Source organism: Alosa pseudoharengus, unplaced genomic scaffold (genome assembly GCF_046254945.1).
Source record: "Alosa pseudoharengus isolate Yale_2024_CS ecotype anadromous, Long Island Sound unplaced genomic scaffold, YU_APseudo_1.1 YU_APseudo_1.1_scf_17, whole genome shotgun sequence".
Taxonomy (NCBI): Eukaryota; Metazoa; Chordata; class Actinopteri; order Clupeiformes; family Clupeidae; genus Alosa; species Alosa pseudoharengus.
The window spans coordinates 38,372,406-38,388,208 of NW_027468640.1; the positions used below are offsets into that span (position 1 = coordinate 38,372,406).

At 41.3% G+C, this 15,803-nt stretch overlaps 1 protein-coding gene across 1 annotated transcript in view; it reads left to right on the forward strand.

Annotated features, from left to right (window-relative positions):
* The window catches only part of ppp1r35 (protein phosphatase 1, regulatory subunit 35), a 15,073-nt gene extending 698 nt beyond the window's left edge, over positions 1 to 14,375 (forward strand). The window contains exons 2-6 of the mRNA XM_076289825.1: positions 1 to 141; positions 446 to 590; positions 4,480 to 4,707; positions 13,852 to 13,985; positions 14,075 to 14,375. The exon at positions 1 to 141 is cut by the window's left edge and continues 87 nt beyond it. Of these exons, the coding sequence (XP_076145940.1) occupies positions 1 to 141; positions 446 to 590; positions 4,480 to 4,707; positions 13,852 to 13,985; positions 14,075 to 14,254 (828 nt within the window). The 3' untranslated portion in view covers positions 14,255 to 14,375. The remainder of the gene's footprint in view (positions 142 to 445; positions 591 to 4,479; positions 4,708 to 13,851; positions 13,986 to 14,074) is intronic.
* The last annotated feature ends 1,428 nt before the right edge of the window (positions 14,376 to 15,803 follow it).

Genomic DNA, 15,803 nt, shown 5'->3' on the forward strand with positions numbered 1-15,803 from the left:
GGGCCTACGGCCACGGGCCACGCTATTCCGCTCAGGAAATGCCCGGAGCTCGACCTCTCCATCACTTCCACCCCGGAACGTCCTCCTGCAGACTCCGGGATCTTGCGCAGGATTAGGGGTTCTAAACAGCAAGCCAGACAGGTGAGATGCATGCTACAATTCTGTGAAAACAGATGCTCGTTTTGAAACAGCTACTATGGTACTGCAGTTGTGCAGTAAACTTTCATCAGAGTGAAAGGGCACTTTTAAGTGACAGGCATGTGTGCTTGCATGACATATCTATCTTGATGTGTATTTGAGTTCAGTTGTACACAACTTTAATTGAACTGAGATCCACTAAGTGAATTATCTGTTGTCTTTTCCATATTATATATTGTACTGTTGGATGGTTGCTGACTGTACTTTTGTCATTGAGCTGTTGCTGCTATGTATCTATGAACTTTAGGTGCACTTTGACATTGGCCCCAAGGCAAAGGCTGTAAGTGTACACAGAGGATGTTCTGTAGCGGAGACCCCTGATGGTGCTGTGATCCAAGAGCCAAGCTTCCCTCGTCCTGCAGCTCTGAAACCTGCTGGCAGTGAGAGAAAAGGTGAAGGGACATCTGGCACTCTTCACTGTCCTCATATACTGTACTGTGCTAATGAAACTCTTCAACACACACTTGACCTCACCACCCTGCAGTCACACACAGCCCCCCTCCCCCCTTTCTTCTCTCTGTCACTTTTTCTCCTGATGTCATTCCAGGCAGCCCTTCCCATCACTACACTGTTTAAAGGAGAAATTCGGTGTGATATTGACCTAAAGTGTGTTGAAACATGATACCGAGTGTGAACTTTTGTCTCATAGCTCATCTCGGCTTGTCCCATGCACTCTGAAATCTGGCTCTAGTTAGCCGATGCTACCAACAGGTTTTCAATGGGGGTGTGCCTCGGGCATCGGGCTAGCCATGCAAACAAATCACTGTTTTACACCATTTACGAGGCTCAAAGTAGCTCCACACTTTATTGGTAGACTTCCGAGGGCCCTGACATTTAAAACGAGACATTGAGAACTTTGAAAAAGCACTGGTAGTTTAGTTACAAGACGATTTATACAGACAGTACCTTCAGGCAGTTTACCGTTCGCCGCCATCTTGAATTTAGTCACGATAAGTCAAGCAACGAGTACAAATGTACAGGTATGATAAGGGATCAGATTCCAAAAATAATTCTGTGGAAATGCATGGATTCCAGTTCCACAGAATTATTTTTGGAATCTGATCCCTTATCATACCTGTTCATTCGTAGTACTCGTCGCTCGACTTATGCTTTCGGGAAATGCAACTTGGAACCAAAAATAAAAAAAAAATAAAAATAAAATTGAACGTTACCATTTTGCCGAGTTGATGGGGTCAAATGGGGCTTGAAAATTCCGCACCTCAAAAGTAGGGAATGACAGAAAAAGTTTGAGAACCACTGCAGACAAATCCTGTCACGCATTGAACATAACATGTCTGGGCCTGTCCACACGAGGCTGGGTTTTTTGAAACCGGTAAAGTTTTTATTTTTATTGATTTTGCCATCTGTTCACACGACCAGAGTTTATTTTTAAACAGGATTCCAGAGTGTTTTTTTTTTTTTTTTTAAACTGCCGGCTTGCCCTTGCCGTGTGCAGAGTAACACCGGCATTTCCGGTGACGACATAATAATAATAATTATAATAATATTAATAATAATAATAATACATTTTATTTTATTTAGAGTGCCTTTCATGTCACCCAAGGTCACTTCACAAATAAACAAAAACAAAAAGGTTGTAAAAATTATAGTCATCTAAAAAAAAAATAAAAGTAAAAGTCAGTCAGTCCTTAAGCCATCTTGAAGAGATATGTTTTAAGTCTGTTTTTAAAGTCAGTAATTGAGTCACAGTGTCTGATGTAGTCTGGCAGTGAATTCCACAGCTTGGGGGCGATGTAGCTAAAAGCCCTCTCTCCCAGGGTGCTGAAGTTCACACTAGGGACATGCCTGCTGAGGAGGATCTCAGTGAGCGGGCAGGGGTGTAGACTTCTAGGAGGTCAGGGAGGTAGGTGGGGGTATAATTGTGTAGGGCCTTGTATGCCAGGAGTAGGACTTGCAAATGTATTCTGTAGGCAACTGGAAGCCAGTGCAGTTGCATCAGCAATGGTGTTACATAACTAGTGGATTTGGAGCCTATAATAATCCTTGCTGCAGAATTCTGAATCAGTTGGAGCCGATGGAGTAGCTTATTAAGGATTCCAGACAAGATGGAATTACAGTAGTCAAGGGATGTCACACACATTTACAAGGACTTCTGCACTCTGCTGGGTGAGCGCTGGGCGAAGCCATGCAATGTTCAGTAGATGGAAAAAGGCATTTCAATACATACTGTACTGTTTATGTGTCCACTAAATGAAAGTGTATTGTCCAGCATGACACCAAGGCTCTTGACTTGGTTGGAGCAAGGGATGGTGCTGCCATCTACACAAAGGGTGAAAGGTTCCATCTTAGCAAGAGCTGATTTGGAGCCAACCACTAGCAGCTTAGTCTTACTGCTATTAAGCTTCAAGTAGTTTTGTGTCATCCACAAGTTTATGTCATGGAGGCAGGCAGTAATTGCAGCTGGCGGAAGAGTGGCAGTGGGTTTTGTAGATAAGTAGAGCTGGGTGTCATCAGCATAGCAGTGAAATTGAACACCATGTTGCCTGAGGATAGTGCCAAGTGGGAGGAGGTAGATAACAAACAACAGAGGGCCCAACACAGACCATTGGGGTATACCCCTCTTGTCACAGCACTGCTCTCAGACTTGCAACTCAGCATTTGTACATACTGTGTCCTTCCAGAGAGATAGGAGGTGAACCACTGGTGAACACTGCCCCACACTCCGATATTGGCTAAACGTTCCAGGAGAAGATGGTGGGAGATGGTGTCAAAGGCTGCACTGAGATCAAGGAGAATCAGAATGGAAATAAGTACATCATCAGCTGCACAGAGGAGGTCATTAGTAATCTTAATCATGGCCGTTTCAGTACTGTGCATAGGACGAAATCCAGACTGGAATGGCTCGAAGAGGTCATTGTCCTTCAGGTGATCCTGGAGTTGAATTGTCACTATCTTCTCAAGAACTTTGGAGAGAAAAGGCAAGTTGGAAATAGGCCTGTAGTTGTTAAAGTTGTCAGAATCCAATCCAGTTTTTTTCAGCATTGGTCTGACAATAGCAGTTTTAAAGGATGGTGGTACAGTGCCAGAGAGAAGAGAGGTATGAAATAAGCCCCACCCCTAAACCCAGCCATCATGCATGCACTGCATGTCAGAACAAACCAAACCGTTTGTCATATTGAAATGTTTTTCTTTTCCCCATCATGATTTATGCACATGCACATGGCTAAGTTAGAAACACTGGGTAGGCTACATTAAACGTTTGCTTACTGCAACCTATGACTAACGCATGTTCATTTCCCCAGTGTAACTTACTCTATACCAGACATAATGCAAAGCGTAAAATCATTTCCACATAGCAGTCACAAACTGTGAAAATTAACTTTATTAGTTGAATTGAACACTGAATTTTACATAGTATACATATTTCGCGCAACTACTTTTGGAATGTTATTATCTCTTCTTTGTGAATTAGAATGAAGCCTCTGTACCGCCATGGCACCATCGACTGGCCTGGCATATACACTGCAGTGCTTTCGGTTTTACCTCTTTCTGTGGAAGTTTTTTTTTTTACCGGTGTTGTTAAAAGTGTGAAAACAGTAAGAAAAAATACATCGTCGTTTTTGTCTGGACCTGTCTTAGTCAGTCACTGTCAGCTTTTGAAGCTGTCAATCATTTACATGCGCACCATATTCAGATTAAGGTCTATATTCTGATTATGGCAATATTGGCAATAGGTATATGGCAATCGGCATACTCTAAATAAACCAGCGACCGTGCAATAGCTGAATTTTATTCATGACCACGAACTAGGTGAAATTGGCCGGATTAGAGACACTATTGTTTTGCTTTTTATCAACTTGCTTTTTGCCAATAATTTCTGATCTATCAGCAGTGCACACAAAACCTGCTTCTTTGAGCTTGTTGCACACAATCACCATTTTAACGAATATTCCAATGCATTGATGAATTCCATGACGTTCAATCTTTCAGGTTTGAATACATAAACTGAGCTCATCTTGTGAAGTGCAAACTAGCCATATTTTTCACTATGTTGGCAAATTGTCAGTGCAACAAACCAAGCTACCACAATTCCTTGCATGTACATGCACAGACGTAATTTAATATTCTGAAAGGGTTATTTTACGAGTAATGTGTTTACATGCTTTTTATTTGGGTATTAGTTGTCGTAATATGATCTTAATCGAGATACGGCAACGGATATAAGGTGTTTACATGACTCATACACAGTCGGAATTTTATCATTGTTGTGATTGAAACAAGAATTTGGTATGCAGGTAAATGTAGCCATTCTCCCTGCAGGGAAGAAGAGGGAAAAAAGACCTGGTCTAGACAGACGTGTAGTTCCTCCTTTGGTAGAGATGGGCGATGAACAGCTCCCAGAGGGTGCCCAGCTGAACTCCACACTGGCCCTGAAGGCGGCACTGGAGAAGGTCACACTGGAGGAGTTTGATCCACAGAAGGCCGTGGAGGAGAAACTGCAGACGTCCTCACACACCAAGAACCAAATCAACGCTAAAGCAGCAGAGGGTAAAGGCCCAGTGCATCATACGCACACACACAGTCATGCATACAAGCTCACGCTGATAGTATTTGCCAACCTTCGCTCAGCACAGTGCCCTCCAGAATTATTGGCACCCTTAGTAAAGTTGACTAAAAACAGGTATTTCATGCCTGTGCAACCAAATTGTTCATCGCGGCACCTTTAACGTCACAATTTCAAGGTCCCCTTTTTATTGCTCTCCATATACATTCCCCCCACCACCTTGACGCCATCAGTAATACTGAATACTGTGTGATCATTCACATCAGTGGTGAACCTAGTCTCTGGACTCTCGACCCTCCACACACACATTATGGCTTGTTATATGTTTCTATTTCATATTTTGGAATTCATAAACTTGATATATTTTGTTAATAACTTATAGTATTTTATGATCTTCATAAACTAAAAATATTGAGTAATTTGAATACTTCATATTCATTTTTAAAACTATTACAGTTGTCTTTAATGTTATTACAGTGGTGCTGTATAGGTTTAATTGAGTGCCTGTCACTTTAAAAAGAATGTGAAAGTAATTAGCTTTCATTCTCACGGTTTTAGGCTATAGGAAAATGGAAAATAGTCGCGCATCGTCCAAGGATATATGGATGCAATTCATTATGTTTTCTAGGTCATTAGGTCAAATAAAATATTTTTATATATATCAACCATAACTGCATAGCAAAACTTATCATCCATCCGCCATCCATCAGCACCAAATTTTTTTGACCAATTTTCAAAACCGCACCCGCCCACCATCCGCTGGTTGTTTTAATGCAGTGGTCCCCAAACTTTTTCTTCCGAGGGCCAGCTCACTATGCCTAGCTCTAAGAGAGGGCCAGAGACTCGGAGTATATTAGTAACCATACATAGCTTAGTGCTGTGAACAACAGCAGTCTACCTTAGTTGAATATTCCATTACATTAATCATAGGCTACTGCAATTTAATTGTTAAATTGTTAGCTGTGTTTATATTGCAATCATGCCACATCAGTGTAAAATCTAGAAATGAAAAAAAAAATGAAATAATACTAACAAAAAAAAACAGCATTCCCAAAAGTATTAGCAGGGAGTCCCAAAAGTGTATTTTATTCAAAATGTGTGAACTGTGAACTCTGTGTCTTTGCATACACAGCTCAAGTTGTGAACAAGCAATATCCTACATATAATTTGAAGTTCTCAAACTATGAGAGTTTATGAAGTGCTGGCAAAAACATCTGAAATGACCACTTTCACTCACCTGATGAGAACTTTGTGAATTTGTATGAACATTTGAACGAGTGAATAAAAAATAGAAATAATTATCCCAGAAAGTCCCAGAAATATGACTTAAATAGAAGTTAGTTAGTTATTAACAATTAATTGATAAACTTTTAGAATACTTTGAGCACTGATGCTGTCAGCATAGGCCTCTTACATTGTTTGCAGGTAGGCCTACATTTCATTCCGTTTTCTATGGCAAACACAAAACAGCGGCAAAACAACCACCAGTGGACAAAAAGAGTATTACATGTGTACTGTTAGGACTCGTCATTTAATGAATGGGGGAAATTACGGAGGTTATAGTTTGACAATGTCGTACTCCCATGTGGGCCAGATGCTATATACCACGGACATGTTTTGGGGGGCCACCCAAAATGAGTTGGCGGGCCGTAGTTTGGTAGCCTGGTGTTACCATCCTACGTACTTCCGGCCAAAATTTGATTTCAGCCTCGCACGTAGTCTGGCCCAACCGACAGTATGCGGTTCGCGTACGACCGCGCCAATCAGCGAACAGTTGAGTGATGACGCGGAACTTGCCTGCCGAGTTGCTTGTAGTCCAGCGAAGCTTGTAGTTCAACAGCATAGCAACAATGGCGACGGAGGAAGAGACGCTAGAAGCTATCCACGAAGTTGTCTCAACTCTCGAGGGCATTACGCAATTAAAGCAGGAACAAGAGGCTTGTCTTGTCAATTTTATAAATGGCAAGGACGTCTTATAACTCTCCTTCCAACTGGCTTTGGGAAAAGTTTGATTTATCAGATGGTGATAGCTAAACCTAAACGCACAAGTGTAGGCTACTACATGCATCACTACTTATCATGTTTTCAAATAAACGTTTGCTGCTCGTTATTCTCCCCCCTACTCTCAAATTACCTTAACAAAATCAATGTGGCATAGGCCTAGGCCTACTTAAGGAATGGAATGTTAGCTACCCTACCGAGCGGGGCTCAAGGCGAGGCGGTGTGTCTTGACGTGAGCTAGCCTGTTACCGAGCGGAGCTCAAGATAAGGCTGCTGTGATTGTGCTTGACTGGGACTAGCGGTTACTGAACTGGGCTCAAGGTAAACCGCTCCGTGTTTGTGTTTGACAGAGGCTAGCCTGTGGCCGAGCTGGGCTCCAGGCGAGGCTACCGTGCTTGTGGACAGTAACGTTAGCCAGTCACCGAGCGTGGCTCAAGGTAGGCTGCGTTGTTTTATGCCGAGGCAAGCTCCAGGTTAAATAACACGTAGGTCGTCAGTACAATCCAACTTATCCGAGAGTGTAGTCTGAACAGCCCGTGGAGAACAAAGTAAGCTCCGACGAAGTCACCGGGCTGCGTAGAACAACAATCGTCTGATAAGCGGCGAGAAAAGATAACAGGGAAAACTGGCGTGTGACAAGAGCTGATATAATCTCGGCGACGTGACGCTTTTGGTATACAACTCTCGGTCTGTGGCTGGCGCAAGTTAGAGATATATCCACTACGAAGAGACTGCCCTAGCGGTCAGGTAGCCTGCATACTAGCCAGCGGTCTGTTTACTACTGAGCAGAAGAGCCTGAAGCGGAAGTGGTAAGCGTAAAAGCCTGAACTCCGGCGCACAGCACACGTCATTACCAAACGTTGCTGATTGGTTAAGGGAACTCCAATGATTTTAAACCTCAAAATAAGCATCCGCCCATTACGGAGACAGATTATTATTACTTTGTTCCAGACTGTATGACGAAGAGAATTCGTAGTCACAGGCGGTAAGGGCCAGGCTAGTAGTTTGGGGACCACTGTTTTAATGTATATGGGTGATGCAGCGCTGCTGACGTGAGGCTAGAAAGCTCTTGCCTGTTCTAGAAAGACTGATCCAATGCAGCAAATAGGCTATATTAAAAGGCTAAAGTCCTACATTGGCTATGTTGTAGCCTATCCCCAGAATATCAGCAGCAAACTCAGTCTCTGTCTCGCAAAACAGTCTCCAAATAAAACGCACATCGGCATGTTGCCTATTCTGCCAGCTTGTGCAAATATATCGTCCAAAATGCTTGATTGCATTGCATTCTCCACATTTTTAGCTAAATTTTCATGTACCACATCAGCATTTTTGTTCAGTGAATCTTTTCTATATTGCTTATCCCTTAAGGGCTATTAGTCTGGTTCAGTAAACACAACCACATCATGGGAAAGTCTGCAGACTTGATTGTTGTCCAGAAGGCACTCATTGGTAAGCCACAGAAGGTGGGCAGGGTGTTCACGGAGTGCTGTATGAAAGCATATTCATGGAAAGTTGACTGGAAGGGAAAAGTGTGTTAGGAAAAGGTGTGCAAGCAACAAGGATGACCGCAGCCTTAAGAGAATTCAAAGTCAAGCAAAGTCGATTCAAAAACTTGGGGGGACTTCACAAGGAGTGGACTGGAGTCTGCATCAAGAGCCACCATGCACCGTGTCCAGGAAATGGGCTACAGGTGGCATATTCCTAGTGTCAAGCCACTGTTGAATCAGAGACCAGGTTAGAGTGTCTTACCTGGGCTAAGAAGAGACAGAACTGAGCCCGGTTTCCCGATAACGATGGATACACGCACTTACGAGGGTTTTCTACGATTCATCTTAAGATCGTTCATTTGGTTTTTCCGACTGTTTCCCGAACATGCTCGTAGTGTGAGTGCGCGTTCACTGCTCTTAAGACGTTGTTAAGGGGAGTTGTCCACGTTAATAGTTCTGAAATATCCTGTAATTTGATGGTAATGTCAGGTGACTGCACGTCACAGCTAGGCCTACCGTTTAAACTTCGGATCTACACATTAATTCACATCAATACGAAAATAGAAAAACTTTGACATCTGCATGTAAGCATCCCAAGTAGGCTATATACCAGACATAAATAATTGTATTTATTTAAGATTAGATTGTTGATTGTGCAATATTGTTTTGCAGTGTCACTTAATAACACGTTTGAAGATAAGAAAGAAATCGAGTAAGAAAGTGAGGAAATATGTAATATGTAGGCTTAGAGTTTGACGCAGCACAGACTAAACCACATGTTCCTTTCTCTGCTTTTACCTCAGGCTCAGAGGCCTAATAAAAAATGGCCTACACAAAGATAATGGCAAACTATTTTGGCAACGTCTTGTTTCATAACTTAATTGCATTTGTGTCCTTTTAATCACATTATTATGACCATTAAATTTATGCTATTTTGCACGTTAAAATCTGAGTCATTACAAGTAAATACAATAAAGAATGGTAACGTAAGTTGGATAATTATTCTTAGTTGTAATTCACCCTTCGCTAAGTCCCGCCCTCCTTAGTTACTGTTGCTATGCCTGACAAGCTTTAGCACCCTGCACGTCTATTACATAGGGGGAGAACCGGGACTTTTCAATGAAATGTAATTTACAAAGACATCGTACCACACTGAAAGCTAATATTTTGTCACTAGCAACCTACATCTGTCCTCTGTCAAATACAGTTGGAATTTCATCTCTGAACAAAACCGTTCATGAGTTATTTAAGCAGAAGTCGAATGTGCGTTTTGTTTCATTCGACTCTCCTGGCCAGAATGAATGGAACAGGCATGGGGGACAAAAGAAACATACAATTTAAGCGATGTACTTCCCACAACTTCAATATTTGACAACATATCATGAATGGTACTTCAAATAGGTGTTATTTTAAATAGATTGCTGATGGGCTATACATCTTGGTGAACGTCTGTTAACAACTTCTTGCCGTTATCGTGAAGCGTGTATCTCGCGGTTATGGAAATATCATGCAATATGCCATTTTTTATAGTTAGAACAATATGTGTTTCTATAGTGTAACATGTTATTTCACTGTGTCTTTACGTGGGTTAGGGCACCACACATCCAAATAAGTGCCCTTCATGACCCACAGGCCTTCAGTCTCCACAGGTTAACATGGCAAAACTCGAAAAGCTTGTCAGACCTCCCGTGCCTAGTGATTGGTTGCTAAGCCACGATTGGCCTGTGGCGGTTTTCGGGTGTGGCTTAGCGAAGGGTGAATTCCACTCTATGTCCTGCTGGTGACCTCAGTGAGAAGTACCTGTTAAGAAGCTCTTAGCCAATAACGAGAACTCTGGATCACTCGTAGATCTACGAGTCTTTTCATGACGCTCTTAAGCTACGGTGGTTTCAGGAAACAGTCAGCAAATCTTAAGACGTTCGTAAGAAGGACTTTTCGACCATTTTAGGCTTACGATGCTTTCGGGAAACCTGGCCCTGGACCGTTGCTCAGTGGTCCAAACTCCTAGCCTGACGAGCCAGACCCACATTAAAATGTAGGGTCTGGGCACTCACCGTTCGCAGTGCTCAGTCCGAGGGGCGGGATAATCGGTTGTCTTTCAAATTTCCTCTGCACGCAATTGGACAGCGCTGAGTCCCATGCGTTTTCCCAACAGTGGAGCTAGTTGGCTAGTTCAAACTTTTGCCATCTTAAAACAAGCTTAACTCGTGTCACACTGTTGGCCAACAGCAACATCCATCTTCTTTGTTTTCAAGTAGCAGGGAATTCAAGCCAAACTGTTGCAACTCTGCCATCAATCATTATGTTAAGCCCGCCTAACGACTCTACACGATAGTGCTGGGCGGTATGACCAAAAATGTATATCACGGTATTTTCAAAATTCTTACGGTTTCACGGTATATGACGGTATTTTTTTTCATGCATAATCAGATGTTCACAGCATTTTCTACAGGTTGAGAGAGGAATTGCTGCAGTACATTGACTAAGGATGGTCTATTGTACTGTCATGATGTAGAATAACTCCACACAAGGGGTAATGCAGTTTTGCATGGCCCCAGAAAATGATGCTGTTTACAAAGAGCCACTCATGATTCTAATGAAGAATCTAATCAGAATGCAAAGACAATTGCAGTCAAAATACAGAATTTTTACTGTGCAGATTTCACAAACATCTTGTATAAAACCAATACAAAAAGTAGTGCAACTTGCAATAATTATACTTTTTTGGAAATTCTACAATTAATAATAATAAAACCTCTCTGCTAATATGCTTACTCTGTCAAATAGGCCTATCAGAAACATGCCTTATTGTTATTGTGTGGTTTACATGACGTTAGTGGTTGGCTAACGTTAACTTCATGTGGATGTGGATGTCTTGTTAGCCTGCCATGAGCTTCGGTTCGGTTCGCTAGGCAAAACATTAACAAAAAAAAGTTTGTTTTGGTGCACTGATGACAGTCAGGATAATTTCTAACTAGCCAGCTAGTATTGCTCAGTCCATGTCTATAACATGCTTTACTTGCTACCTAGATAATTTCAGCGAATATTCTTAAGGTGAGATGAATGATAAGAACATTAAACTTCACTGTGTTCGGTGGGTTGCTAACTACATCACCTACTAGCCAGCTAGTTACAGCTGTTGAACAATCTCAATAGAATTTTCGTGACAGTAAATCCCTTTCGATGCAGTATCCCTTAACGTTTTTCCTTAACTAAAGAAACAATTTAAGGTATTCTGTGCAATACCCTTAAATAAACCCCTTACCTGAGGAAAAATTAAGCCTTAAGGGCCATACTTCAGGGGAAAAACTTATGGTGTTTTGTGTTTACCCTCACTCTCACATGCGTGTGAAAAAAGTCCCGTCTGAAACACTGTCGCGCGGCACAGCGTTCCAAACGTTGTGTAATCAAATACACCGGTATGGCGGTATATTAAAAATTCATATCATAACGAAAATATACACCGGTATACGGTGTGAACTGGTATACCGCCCAGCACTACTACACAATTTGATTGGCCTGATAGAAGTTTCATTTTTCGAGCTCACAAGCCAACGGAGAGTTGGTAGACTAGCCCTGGAAGCAAATGTAATTTGCTGCCGCTAGGGTGCGTCTAGATTTCTAGGCTACCAAACTCCTCTTTTCACATAAAAACAGAATTTGCATTTCATTTGAATATCAGGGTGGAGAGGCACCGAATCCAAGTTCCTTGAAGTCCAGTTTGATGTTTTCACAGTCAGTGATGATTTGGGGTGCAATGTAATTTGCTGGTGTTGGTCCACTGTGTTTTATCAGAGTTAATGCAGCCTTCTACCAGGAGATTTTAGTGCACTTCATGCTTCCATCTGCTGACAAGCTTTATGGAGATCCTGATTTCCTTTTCCTGCAGGACTTGACATCTGCCCACAGTGCCAAAACTGCTAGTAACTGGTTTGCTTACCATGGTACCACTGTGCTTAATTGGCCATTCAACTCATCTGACCTGAACCTATGGTTTATTATCAAGAGAAAATTTAGAAACACAAGACCCAACAATACAGATGACCGGGAGACCCAACATACAGATGACAGGTCCCTATCAAAGCAACCTGGGCTTCCATAACACTTCAGCAGTGCCACAGGCTGATTGCCTCCATACCATGCCACATTGATGCAGTAATTTGTGCAAAAGCAGCCAAAACAAGTATTGAGTGTATAAATGAACTATTTTAAATTAGTCAAATTAGTCAGATTAGTTCATTTCTTTTCAAAAGGTCGACATTTCTGCATTATTATCATCTTATTCTAATATTTTGAGATACTCATTTTTGGTTTTCATGAGCTGTAAGCCGTAATAATCAAGATTACAACAAAAAATGGCTTGACATATTTCACTTTATATCGAATGAATCTAGAAGATACAACTAAATTTTTCACAAAATAGTCAGATTTGTCATTTTCAACATTTCATATGTTGTCTGTCCTTTTTGCAACTAAATATGAGTTTAAGAGATTTGCAGATTATTACAATCTGTTTTTATTCACATTTTACACAACGTCCCAACTTTTTCTGTTTTGGGGTTGTAGCTCCTAACTGGTGAATTTAGGAGAAACTCCTAAAAATAATGGGTGTGTCACTTGTAACTTTTTGACTAAGAGTAATTCACAAAGCAATTTAGCCCTAAAAGTAGCACCTAAGTCTGGGACTGCTTAGAAGAAGTTAAGAATACTCTTCACTAACTTAAGACCTATTCACAAACAATCCTATGCCGGTTTTTGTGTCATTTCACGTCGTGGTGTTTGAAATGCAATAACGTCATCAACAACAACCAAAACCAATTATTGTCAACATGTAAACTAAATGTAACATTTCATTGTAAATCAAATTAATTATTTCTCCTCTTTGCAAATGTATGTGTCTTCATACAGATTCATTTAAAAAATGTTTTAAAATACTACATCAATCCCTATGTATTTTATTAGGCTACTAGGCTATTTGCTTTCCCTTATTCTTTTTCGGCTATTTTTTTCATCATCTTCCGTTCTTCACTGTACTTGTGTAGCGCACGCATTCTCACCATTAAAGACCTGTCACCTGTCACTCATCGTCATAGGGGAGTTTCTTGGCATCATTCACGCTTATAATCATCAGCCAATCAAGGTGGTAATTTCAATCAAGCCTTTGTTTGCTTGAGTTGTCTTAGTACTGTAGGTCTGAGCGGCTTTGTGAATACGTTTTAAGATAAAAAAATTTAGTAAGATAAGATAAAATGCTTCGTAAATACGGCCCCAGGTCAATAAACTAAAACATATGTCCAGATCAAAACTAAACAGGTTTACTGAACACAAACTCAATGTGTTTTTGTTAAAAAATATTTATTTCTTTATGAGGTATTTTTGTTTCTCAGCTTTCCTTCAAGATTTTTCCTCATTGTTTTCATTGTGAAATTACAATAATTTTTGATTTTTTAATAACTGTTTTTAGTCAACTTTACCAGGGTGCCAATAATTCTGGAGGGCACTGTATTTAAGCATCACATTAGTGTGCTTTGTTTATGTATTTTTGTATGTGTGTGTGTGTGTGTGTGTGTGTGTGTGTGTGTGTGTGTGTGTGTGTGTGTGTGTGTGTGTGTGTGTGTGTGTGTGTGTTTTGCTCTTCAGGGTTGAATTTCCCCCATACCCAGCAGCTATACCACGGCTTGGTCAGTGTTAGTCTGTCGCACGAGCAACTTGTAAGCCATGCTCTCCGTCACAGGCCACCTCTGGCTCCACCTGTTCGTAGATATGGCAACAAGGTTGGTAAACTACACCTATTGAAAAGAAGATGGAACTATATAAGCAGGGGATGTTTTCTTGAAATGACTGTGTTTGCTATGTTTGGTAGCTTCCACAAACACCATCAGAGGCTCCTGACCTGCTTGCGTTCTACAGCCCAGGAGAGTTGCTACGCGAATCTCCTCTGTTGCCAGGCAACCAAGTGCCTTTGCCACGGCCCCGACCAAAGCCCCGCCCTGCACGTGCAACCTTTGACCTTTACCAGCAACAAAGACAGTGGGAGGCTTGACCTCACGTCCTTGTGGTAGCCTTGTAATAGTAAATACACATTAGTTTGTTTGCTCTGTGTGTGTATTTATGTGTGTATGTATTTGTAAATGGTATTTAATTATTAAATGACCTTAAAGGCATCCAATGCAGTTTCGTATTTTTTTTTTCTTTTTTTTTGCTACTGGGATCCCCCTATACAGTTGCAGACTATGTATTTTGCATAACTGTTGTAAATACTCCTTACGGCTTGCACCCTTCACCCTGGACACTGTACATGTGGATTTATTTACAAGCCCAAATAGTAGGCTGTTGCACAGTAAAGCAATTTGTGATTCTCAGGGTCGGGGGAGTACAAAGTTGCAAGGCTGGTTCTCCATAAATCAGGTAGGGTACGGCTGCTGAAGGCCTAAGTCCCTATTATTACATTATTAATTTAGCCAGTTAGCAAGTCAGTTTGCCATCAAAAAGCTGTTATATTAAGGTCAAAAACGTGCATTGAATGTCTTTAAGCTTTGTTTGAAAGTATTTCATGTAAAAACATAGCGGTATAATGGTACATAGCACATAGCGGTGCAAATTGTGACCGCCGCTCAGTCCTGCACATTCTCTCCGCAGAAATAAATCATGCTTGTCACTTTATCTCCATCCATTTTACTTCATCCCCTACTCTTGCAACTCATGCCATATAATGTGAGTGTGTGTGTGTGTGTGTATTTGTGTGTTTTCTTCTGCTGTGTGGGGTGGGGTGGGGTGGGGGGGGTGGGGGGCGGTGATCAATAATAAAATAATAAAGTCATAATAAATCAATAATAGTATAGTTTTATTGAAGACATGATGCTATCACTTCATATCAAGACCTAGGCCGTGGACTCATGCTCATACAGTGACCAGGAGGAACGCCTCTCCTGGTCACCCCCTACCTCACACACAAACACTCACCCTGTCTTCTCTTAGTGAGGCGCTCTGAGGTGGTGAGTGAGAAAGACAACCCTCTGCTGAACGGTAAGAGCACAGCTCGTCTAATACTACTCAATAGATGCGTTTCTTTATGTGAACAGGTCTAAAGTCTTCATTAGTGTATGATCTGTCACTGATTCATAATAATATTTTCAATTGATACACTAATTCTGTATCTTATTTGTAAATTATTAGGTCTCATTGGAGGCTGCTAAATATTCAGATTTTAGTTTTATTTAAAAGACAAAAATATGTTTCTGTTGGGTTAAATGGTGAAATGCATACAGTTCTTTGTGCACTTGTATGCCAGTGGTCTTGCCAGGTGCAGTCAGATTAAAGAACGAGGCTGTATGCATTGTCTGTGCTCTGTGATATTGAGCTGTAATTGATCGTTTCCTCTCAACTATCCGGCTTAGGGTCAATTCGCATTGACACCCACTTACCTTAACTCTTATTAGCGTCATTCACCCACATTAACATGAACATACACACACACATACTATCTTCATTAAGGGGCTCTTGAGAGTTTGAGGCTGGATGGAGGGGGACTGGTGTGTGTCTTTGGAACATGACAGACCAGATTATGATTCAAGCCTCTTGGGTCCTCTTTA